General features: G+C 45.8%; 1 protein-coding gene across 1 annotated transcript; it reads left to right on the top strand.

The window, feature by feature from the left end:
- Positions 1-1,531: 1,531 nt before the first annotated feature.
- ZP4 (zona pellucida glycoprotein 4) lies at positions 1,532-9,032 on the top strand. The gene is made up of 12 exons (XM_084781700.1): positions 1,532-1,713; positions 1,955-2,076; positions 2,160-2,262; positions 3,164-3,322; positions 4,134-4,321; positions 4,819-4,916; positions 5,644-5,774; positions 6,156-6,345; positions 6,427-6,574; positions 6,900-6,978; positions 8,456-8,572; positions 8,880-9,032. The coding sequence occupies exons 1-12, from the start codon at positions 1,623-1,625 to the stop codon at positions 8,984-8,986; spliced, it is 1,533 nt and encodes a 510-aa protein (XP_084637826.1). The 5' UTR covers positions 1,532-1,622; the 3' UTR covers positions 8,987-9,032.
- The last annotated feature ends 2,044 nt before the right edge of the window (positions 9,033-11,076 follow it).

Here is an 11,076-nt window from a genome sequence, read left to right as displayed (position 1 = left end):
CCACCAGACTACAAAAGAAAGAAAGAAGAAAAAAAGAAGCCCTGATGATTGCCTACATTTATGACAATAGAAGGGATGCTGGGAGACAGCCCACTGGTTGATAGTGCTCAGACTTCCTGTTACCTGAAAAGGCCACATGTCCACGCATTTGGGTAGATGGGTATAAGGGATAGTAGACGCCATGTATCTAACCACACTGTCATTAAACCCTCACCACAGACTTTGAATTTCAGCCCCCACTTTATCAATTTAATTTACTCTTCTCTTTCTTAATCTCTTTTTCTAGAGAGAAACAAAGGTTGAGATTACTATACACAAACATTCCTCCAAAAGTCAGGATAAGTAGCCGGCCTCCTGGCCCCAAGACAGGAAAGGAAGGATGTATTTGTACCCCTGGTGATCATCACAGCAAGGATGATGGAAAAGAGGAAAGCAGAAACAAAGCCAGAAGGGAACATGGACTGCACCACAGAATAGTTCCTAACCGCACACTGTGAGAGCCTGTGCAGAGAGAGAGGAAGGAAAGAAGAACCTGGTGACAAAGCCATCACCTCCAAGTAACTCTGGGTGGCCCTTCATTCTGGGCCAGAAAACCCACAGAGGTATTTGATCTTCCCTAAGAAAAATCTTCACTCACATAAGGAAAACAGATGAATTCTTGCTCATACTCCCTTGTTACTGACTGGCTCACATAACCCTCTAATTTTCCCGCCATAGTTTGAGGGTATTTTTAGATGGGGTCTTACATAGACCAAAAAGACTCCGGTTTTATATGTAGCCAAATAGGACCTTGATTTTCTTGTCCCCTGCTCTCATGTCAGGAGTGCTGGGATTGCAGATTATAGACCCATGGTGGGATTCTCTCTGGATGCCAGGGCGAAGTTCTAAACCAACTTGACTCGGGAATCAGGTTTAAGTGATCTTGAGATTTTGAGCCAATGGCAAAGTGACTTCCTGTGAAGCTTCAAACCAGAGGAAAAAGGAAGAAGAGTTCTTAAAGGAGCTAATGTCAACTGCCTGACCTCTTCTTGCTTGGCCAGGCATGGCAACATGTATTCAGCCTAACCTTCTCACAGCATCCTTAAGAACAGTACTGCCGGGACTATCATTCTCACTTTTTTCCAGACTGAAAAACCAAAATTCGCCCAGTTCCTGTCACTTATCATTTACAAGGCCATTACAGCAAGGATCCCCACTCAAATATGTAAAATTCTAGAAGGCAGTCAGTCTTTTCTTTTTCTGAAGAGAAGCTGGTAGAAAAAGTACTACATGTAACTAACCAAGAAGCCTGCTTGTGGTCAAAAGGAACATGTTAACCCAGCTCTGCAGACCCAGGGATTATAAAATTTAATGGGAAGCATCTGTCTGCTATGCTCCCAGAAGGAAGAAATGACCCTTTGCAAAGTCCTCCACCTGCAGGCTGTAAAGCTATTTGCCCCAGACCAAGCCTTCCTCATATATATACAAAGAGCAGGCTTTCTCTCTGTCTCGCTCAGTGGATGCGGGCTAGTGAAGGAGAGAGGATGGCTAGGCAGGCTTTGAGGAGCACTCTGTGGCTTCTGCCGAGTATCTTACTGTGTTTCCCATTCTGTCCTCCTTTGAGTGGCCAGCATGTGACAGAGATGCCAGGTGTGCTCCACTGTGGGCTACAGAACTTCCAGTTTACTGTGAACCTCAGCCTGGAGGCAGAGAGGCCTGTGCTAACAGCTTGGGGTAAGTCAGACTCGACCAGGTACCTTAACCCAGGTGCCTTCCCGTCTTGACACGTTCCTCTTTTTTAAAAGCTCCACAGCGCCTCTATACTGAATGAATGGGTCAGAACCTTGCTGCTTCCAAACCCACTTTGTCTTGCTAGTTTTCTGAATGATAGAAGTCCCTTGGGGTCAAGTGGTGGAGCTGGATGTCCACTGATGGATGATTAACCCCTGTGCTTTTCACGTTCCACCTTCCCTAGATAGCCAAGGGCTGCCTCACAGGCTAAAAAATGATTCTGCCTGTGGTACGTGGGTGATGGACAGTCCTGATGGATTCCTTGTGTTGAAAGCTGACTACAGTGGCTGCTATGTCACTCTGGAGGTAAGCAGACCCCAACTACAAGTGGGACAAGAAGAATACTTCCTACCACCAGCCAGGCTGATTGCTGTCGCTCGTCTTTCCAGGGCTCCCACTACGTTATGATGGTCGCAGTGCGGGAGGTGGATGTAGCTGGACCTGTGGCAGAGACAAGAAAGAGACTGCTTAGGTGCCCTTTGGATCTTCGAGGTAATTGTAGAAAGCATTCAGGCTGGGGGTGGACCTTCCTAGAAAGCAGCCTTGGGCCACTGCTGCCTACTCCCCTACTCCGGTAGTAGCAACAACTTCTCCCCTACAAGGAATTTTTCTAACTTGTCCCTCCATGTCAGCCCTTAAGAAAATTAACTGTAGGGGGAGATTCCAGCGGAGGCTGCTTGTATGGCTCAAGCTTGGCACCTTACTTCCCTGGCTCAGGGCTGTAAGTTCTCTCAGGCCTCTCACCAGGCAGCTTCATCTGCCATTTACAAAGTTGGAATTCAAAACTCATCTTGAACCAGGAGCCTCCTCACCCTTCAAAAGGGGCAGAGAACTCAAGCCAGCAATGGGACATAGCCAGAGGAGCCATCTCAGCTTGCAGACTCCCACCCCCAGCTGGGGACACTTGATCATCTAGCTAGGAAATCTTTGGGAATTCTTCCCTGGTGGTCTGAGAACCCTTTATCATGATTAGAACAAATTCAAACTCAAATTCTCTGTTTACCCAAAACAAAGCAGGGATGGGTGATACAGACCAAATGAGTCATGAGTTATACTCACGCCTATTGGACGTCCCATGATTTGAAAAGCTCCTGTGGTATCTCACACCCATGGCAAAACTTGAAAAAGAGCCAGATAGGTGGTCATTGGAAGGCTCTGTAGGCCCTCACTGCTCCTATGCATGCTGGGAGAATGCTCTCCTCAGAAGAGAGCTGTTTTGGGAGACTCTAACATTCCTTTGGGCTTTAACCTACAGTGCATAGAGTCAACTGGCCTATTGTGAGGCTGTCTGGGTGTTCTGGAGTTCCAAGGCTAGGCTTTTTGACGCTGACAGTTCACTGAAGGACCACCCTGAATGCCTAGCTTGAGCTCCTCTTTCCTCCTTAATATCCAGCCCCAGATGCTACAAGTACTGAAGTGTGCAGTCCTGTGCTGGTAAGGGAAAGGCTGTCCTGTGCTCCCTCGCCTATCTCTCCAGAAGACTGTGAAGAGCTGGGCTGCTGCTACAGCACTGAAGAGGAAGAGGCGGGCTCCTGTTACTATGGAAACAGAGGTGCATGCTCCCATCCCTGAAATCAGTTGAGAAAAGGGCCTTAGTGGCTTCTGGTGACACAGAGCAGGGAAAGCTTTATTCAGACGGCAAATACAATACAAATAGTTACTAGTGGATAGGCACTGCTGCCTAGAACTAGAACTTTCTACCCTTTCATTGCCTCATCTCCTAGAAAGCAAACATAAAAGAAACCTGGAGGGGCATAAGGAAATTAAGTCTTTGTTTGTTTGTTTTTGTTTTTTCAAGACATGGTTCTTCTGTATAGCCTTGGCTGTCCTGGACTTGAAGATCAGGCTGGCCTTGAACTCACAAAAATCTACCTGCCTCTGCTTCCCAAGTGCTGGGATTAAAAGCGTGGGCCACCATGCCCGGCCTAGGAAATTAAAGTTTTATGTGGCAGGTACTTAATTAACTGATAAATGTGTTTTCCCAAGAAATGGCCACTTGGGTGCCTGATAGCCTAAGATTGTATCTAGAGAGAATCATGCCCAAATGATTATTTTTCACAGGCTTCATATCCAGCTTGAAGGTTTTCCAGCACATTAAATGCCAAGAGCCCAAATCTAAGCAGTTTTAAAAAGGCAGGTGCTTCCACGCCTGCCCTACAAATGCAGCTGTGGCCAGTTAAAGCCTTGCCTTGGTGAGGGTGGCAAGGTCCTGAAGCAGGTGGTCAATGGGAGGCTGTTGCCAGATCATCATCGGGAATTCCGACCTTGCCGTGGGGGCATCTGAAGCAACTGAATCATTAGAGTAAGGACCGCCTGGCTCTGTCTAAGGAATAACCCGACTTCACCCATCTCTGGTGTCCTAGTGACCTTCCACTGCACCAGAGACGGCCGATTCTCCATTGCTGTGTCCAGGAATGTGACCTCGCCACCCCTGCGCTTGGATTCACTACGCTTGGCCTTCAGGAATGACAGTGGGTGTGATCCTGTGATGACAACACCAACCTTCGTCCTGTTCCAATTTCCATTTACTTCTTGTGGGACCACAAGGCAGGTGAGAATAACACCTTGGACTACTGGGTGGAAACAGTGCCATAGTGACTGGGAAAAAGGAATTGAGATATTATGATCATGAAGAACAGTTCAAACTACTGTTTCTAGGGGAAAAGGCCTTGCTTAGAGGGTGGATGCTTCCATGGGAATTCAGCACAACTTTGTTGCGATCCAGCTTTCCTTTACCATTGTGCAAATATAAGGAGCAGGTCCCTCATGTTTCCCAGGTCTAGCGTAATCTGGAAGGATGCTGACATGGATTGGGGCGGTCCATTTGCCTAATCTCAGTACTTGAATCCTCTCCTTAGTTCTTGGTTCTAACTCAAGCACAAGCCATGCTTTTCCAAGTTATTTACTGCCACGGCCTCAAGCCTCTTTGTAGGGATCAAAAAACTAGAATACAGAATAGGGTAAGACTAAAAACTTGGTCTGGGCAACATGAATGCAGTATTCAGCCAACAGATTGACATGACAGGCATCTCTTTACCCATTGTACAGATCACTGGAGACCAGGCCATATATGAAAATGAGCTAGTGGCCATTCGGGATGTAAGAGCCTGGAGCAGTGGCACTGTTACCCGAGACAGCATCTTCAGGTAGAGTCACTTTGACCTGTGAGGCCAAAAGGCCTTTTCCTCATAAGAACCCTGGAGTAGACTGAGTGCATAGGAGAACACTTTGCAGCAGTAGGTGAATCTACCTGCAACCTTGGTTGCCACTTGTGTAGACCACTGCCTATGTTCACCTGGGTCTCTGCTCCCAACTTGATCTCAGCCTCATAATCACTACAGGCTTCTGTTCTTCCACCTGACGGGGCTCTGTTTCTCCTCTGGGCTTCCTTTGCACTTTGTCTAGGCTGCAGCCAAAGGGATTCCTTCCAGATCTGATTTTGCCAGGTCTCACACTTGAGTTTCACTTCTGTAGGCTAAAACAAACAAAACAAATACTATCAATACCTTAAATGTTGCTTTCCTCTCTGAACATTTGATGCTCTCAACTTCTCCAGCCCTAGGCTCAACCTTGCATGGCGCCTCCCAGCTGGGCTTCTTGGCAGCCATTTTCACTTAGTATCCCCTCACTTATAAGAGATTCACCTGCTCTGCATTAGTCACCAATCTCACGTTGCACACTTGTTTCTTAATTTCTCACACCAACTCTCACTGGACCTATTTGCATAGTGACAACAGAAAATAACTCTTAAGGGCAGAAGCCACCTCTGTTTTATTTATGAACTTGGAAAACACCCGTTACCTAATCCTCAGAAGTTAAAATCTGCAGGTGCAGCCAGCACACCCAGGCTATTAATGTCGTCTTTTCCCGCAGGCTCCGAGTTAGCTGCACTTACTCTGTTCTCAGCAACACATCCCCAATTAGCATGCAAGTGCAGACTCTCCCACCGCCCCTTCATAAGACCCCGCCTGGGTCCCTCTCTCTGGAACTTCAGATTGCCAAGGGTAAGCTCTTCTTAGTTGGTGAATCTGGCCTGAAGTCTGCGTCTGTCAGTGCCCTAACTCAGTGCCATTTAGGAGATGAGGTCACTCTAGTACTATACAGCTTCCTAGTTCTGCTTATAACAGTTTTAGGTGTGTGTGTGTGTGTGTGTGTGTGTGTGTGTGTGTGTGTGTGTGTGTGAAGGTTACAGGTCAATCTCAGATCAGCTCCTTGTGTGCCATCCACCTTGTTTTCTCATTGACCTGGAGTTTCTGTCTCAGCTTCGTCAGCCTAGTGTTTTTACACAGGTTCTGAAGGTCAAGCTCTGGTTCTCTTTCTTATACAGAAAGTTACTTCTTAAGTTATTCCCTAGCCCTGCTTCAATTATGGTTTTCTTTGTGCAGATAAAAACTATGAATTTTACTACAGTGCTGCTGACTACCCACTGGTGAAATTACTCCAAGATCCTATTTATGTGGAGGTTTCCATCCTTCACAGGGCTGACCCCTCCTTAGGGCTGCTGCTGGATCAGTGTTGGGCCACACACGGCCCCAACCCTTTTCATCAACCACAATGGCCAATCCTGGTGAAAGGGTAAGTGGATCCTCCCTGTAGCTGTATGGGGGTGGGTCCCCCCAAATAATCCCATCCCAACTACTGTGTGTCCTGGTTTAGATGCCCATATGCTGGCGACGACTATCAGACTAAAAGGATTCCCGTCCAGGAAGCGTCAGGCCCCTTTCCTTCTCATCACCAACGCTTCAGCATCTCCACCTTCAGCTTTGGAAATGCTGTAAGGGAGAAGCAGGGTTTTAAGGGACAGGTATGGCATCTCCTTCTGGGCCCTTGAAAGCTTTTAAAACCCCGAGAGCTCAGGACTGTTTTGTCCTTCCACCTCCTCTCTAAGCTGGCTCTTTGACTTGTGACACTGGCTCATGGTGTTAAGGGCAGCCTGAAGGCAGTCCCAAGAACATGAGCGCCATCTGTCACCTGGACTCTGGTTCTTCAGGACCGCAGTGACATTAACTTGGCCACATCAAGATGGCCTTAACACTGTCTCAACTTCTTGGGGAGATGAAGTATGTGGTTTGGGGGATTTCTGATATGGAAGATGTTTTACAACATGACATATACTTGTCAACTTCCAGGTGTACCTGCACTGCAGTGTGTTGGTCTGCCAGCCTGCTGGGACACCATCCTGTGTGGCAATCTGCCCTGCTTCACGGAGTGAGTACCTAAGCTGTCTACATCACAGACATACGTGAATACTCAATGTTAGCCTCAGCCATTGAACTAAGGGTTCATATTATCAATAAAGCTTCCAGGGTTGACTAGATTGCCAGAATCTTGAATTTTCAAAAATATAATCTATAAATCAACTTACACAAAATTTGATTTTAAGCCAGAAGCCAACCATGGCCCAACATCTGGCTGAATTTATAGAAACATACGTCATCACATCCAGAATTATTTTTAAATGGGAGAGTCTTTATGTTTATTTTTTAAAATTTTTTATTTAAGTAATTTATTCAGATAACATATCAATTGTTATCCCCTCACTTGTATCTTCCCATTCCCACCTCCTTCTCTCTTTCACTATTATACCAACCAAGGACAATGCATGCAGTAAACCTAGAACCCCTATCCAGATCTAGGCAATGGACAGCGCATTCTCCACAGTTGTGTGGAGAGTGGGGACTGACCCTGACATAAACTCTGGTGTCCCCTATTTGACCACTTCCCTTGGTGGGGAGGCCTGGTGGCACTCAGAGGAAGGGTAAGCAGGCTACCAGGATGAAACTTGATAGGCTGTGATCATATGATGGAGGAGGAGGTCCCCTTCTGCCACAGACATAAGGGAGGGGAATAGATCCAGACTTTTAAACATGGGTTCTGGGGTCAAACTCAGGTCTTCATGCTTGCATAGCAAGCACTTTACTGACTGACCTATGTCAATTTTTTCCTTTTACATTTGGCCTGTTCTCAAAAGTAAATGTCTAGACCTACCTAAAGGCAGGTGGGTATTCAATGTGCCCTAAGGTACACATAGACACAGAGTGATCTGAAGTTGGCCAAAGCCAGACCTCCATACACACACACGTGTGTGTGTCTGTGTGCATGTGTATGTGTATGCTTCTACTTGATCCACTCCCACTTGACTAGTCTCTGAAACATAATTCATGAATCCTTAAATGTTTTATATTAAACAAAAATCAACTCCTAGTGTTTCAGTGTAGTCATGCTGTAAGACACAAGCACAAGCCAATTCTGATTAGGCCCATTGTAAAGACAGTAGGTTGACTTTTTCCAGATCATTTAACTGACGTAGATGTAGGAATGCAGCAGCTGTGTCTTTACTTCCTGTTTGAACATGTAGCCTCTGGAATATAAAGGAAACTGAATGTGTCTTCAGCGTTCTTTCTAGGAGAGGACGATGGTTGCAGAGTAGGAGGGGTGATCGCTGAATGTGTTTATCTATGTCCAAACCTCGGTGAAACTTTCCTATTTAACTTTTGTAGAGCTAAATAGAAAATTGCAGGCTTGGCTGGGTTTGTATTAACACACAAACAGTTTTTCTGTTCAAGGTTTGGGATGGAGATGTGTGCATCAAGGGACTTGGCTTTGTACCTCACCACCCTCACCTTTGGCTTGTACACACAACTGAAAATTCCCAACAAATTACAAATTCTCATCTCTCCACCAGGAAGAAGAAAATCTGAGCTTTATTTTGAGAACAACACTGCCAGCATATCCAGCAAGGGCCCCTTGATCCTCGTCCACACTACCAAGGACCCTGCAGACATGCTTTATCGATACCCAAGTGAGTGGAAGGATACGGAATTGCTGGATACTTCCTGGCTCATTAGAAAGTCGCATGCTTATAATCTCAGCACTTGAAAAGCTAAGGCAGGAGGGTGATTGCAAGGTCAAGGACAGCCTGTGTTACATAGCAAGACCTTCTTGCTTCCCTTATCCCTAAAAGCTGTTCTCTTGACCTATTCCTTACTGTCCAATGTACACCCCACTCCTGAAGAAATCAACATTCCTGCAGATTACTTGTTCTTGCCAATATCTAGAATGACTTGGAAGTTTCAGCTTACATACTAACCCACCTATCCACTCTGCAGGCACCCCCATGGATTCCTCTGCTCTCTGGGTAGCAGGACTTTCTGCAACCATGATCGTCATTGGAGTCTTGTTTGTATTCTTCTTGGCCATAAGAAAACAGAGATGAATTGCCCAGGTCAAGTGTCTCAATAAAACTAACTACATGCTGGCATAGATTGATTTTGTCATTTGAAAGATAGTCGAAGAGTTCATTTAGAATTGGTGTCTGAACATCTCACTTTTCTCACATAGGAAAGGGCAGCCCATCTCACCTGACCAAAGAGTAACACACTGCCTCTTATTCTAGCTCTCCTAGACAAACAAAACAATGGTTTGGTAGAATACAATTGGGGTGGGGGTGGGCTACATACCTAATGGCCAGGTGTTTATATGTTCGAGATACAGAACAAGGCTCCGGGCAAAGGAAGTGTCAAGCAGAGAGAACCAGTCTTTGGGTCATTACAGTCCACTGGGGACATGTTTTTTTAAAAGGGGCCAGCCAGCCAGATAATAGGGACAAGGGTTAGTTTAAAGCAATCACTGGAAGTCATGTGTGTGCATAGCTGCAGTCTCAGCACATGGGATTCCCAGGACAGACAAGCTAAAGGCCAGTTAAGGCTACACAAGAGATCCTGTCATTAAAAACAATGTCAGAAAGTAGCTCTGTGTTGGAGCACCTGCCTGGCTTGGGTAAAGCCATGGGCTTGAATCCTAATACCACCCTCACGTTTCTGTCCTTACTTCTAGAGAGTGATTTAAGAGATCTGAGCCAAGGCTCAGCTGTGCTTCTAACTACTACAGCTTCTACTCCTAGGGGAAGAGCCAGGTGTTTGTGGTATTGAGAGGTCACTTTGTCTATAATAGAACTGACCCACCTTGGCCATCATAAGCAGGCAAAACAAAGTAAGTGAAAATGTATCCATTTCAACAATACCCATAGCTGCAACTCCCACGCTTGCTCCTGAAGGTGAGCATATTTCTATAGCAAATCTTGTGAACATTCGTGGAAAGTACTATGTACTACCAGATGTTAGACTGAAGTTTTCTCCGGTTGTTTTGTTGTTGCTCAGGATGAATTCAAATTCTTAATACAGACAAGCTTCACAATACGTCTTAATCTGTCTGCCTTCTATTCTAAAATTCTGGGATTGAAGGCAAGTGCAGCCATTCTGTTTCTGATGTGCTGGGGACTGGACTCAGAAGTTGATGAATTCTGGGAAAGCACCCTACCTATTTCTCTCCAGCATAACCTGCATACATATAGGAAAATGTTAATAGCAGAGATATAACTAAGAACCTTAAGAGGAAGTTATAGAAAAAAAACACTTCATAGCAAGCATTTACTTCAGGCTAACTAGGGTCAATGAGTACAATGCGTACGTGAGATTTTATGTAAAATACTCTGCGCCCTAAATTTGTTGAATGCAATGCACAAAACTCCAGAGAAACATTACCTAAACTAAGTTTGGCACTCACTTTTGTCCCTGTACCATGTTCTAATGCCCAACAACCTTTGACTTAGAGATGACAATATGATGCATCAGTTTGTCAACTCAGTCAAGCTGTCTGTGCCATGTGACTGACTATGCAATGCCCAGGGGTAAAAAACCAGAAAGCTGCCCAGAAACAGCAACAGACTCATGGGAAGGAGATACACAGAGAGTAAAACCAAAGAAGGGGAGATTGGGAAGGGGCAGTTGAGTGGCACTGACTCTTTAAGGGAATGCCGGGGGCTCACAGCTTCCCACACAAGCAAAGCAACCTTGGTGTGGGGATGTTGTAAATAGCATTGCCCAAGTAAGCAAGAAATCCAGGCTCCCACCGGAAAGGAAGGCTGGTCCAGCTCAGCCCTCATATGGAATCATTTACTGGAGATAAGATTGCCCCTTTTAAGCATACAACTTTAAAATTGACCAGTTCAGGATCCATGTCCCCAGTTATTAGGGGTCTTCTTTGGTGTCACCCTCATAAATTCCATGGAGGTTCCATTGCAGTAGGTTTCTACTTCCCTCCCAAAACCCACCCCCTCCATCTGTTGTCTCTCCCTCCATCTCGCCCCCCAACCTGATCCCTCCTGTTCCCATCCCACCTTCCTCCAGGCTACCTGTGAATTCTATTTCCCTTCCCCAGGAAAATTCTCATGTTAAGCCCTCCTTGTTACTTAGCCTCTCTGGGTCTGTGGTATGTAGCAGGATTATCCTTTATTTTATAGCTAAT

This window comes from Acomys minous, assembly GCF_964271855.1.
Source record: "Acomys minous genome assembly, chromosome: 5".
In the NCBI taxonomy this organism is placed as follows: Eukaryota; Metazoa; Chordata; class Mammalia; order Rodentia; family Muridae; genus Acomys; species Acomys minous.
The sequence above is the reverse complement of the archived record's forward strand: the minus strand, read 5'-3'. Positions and strand labels throughout refer to the sequence as shown.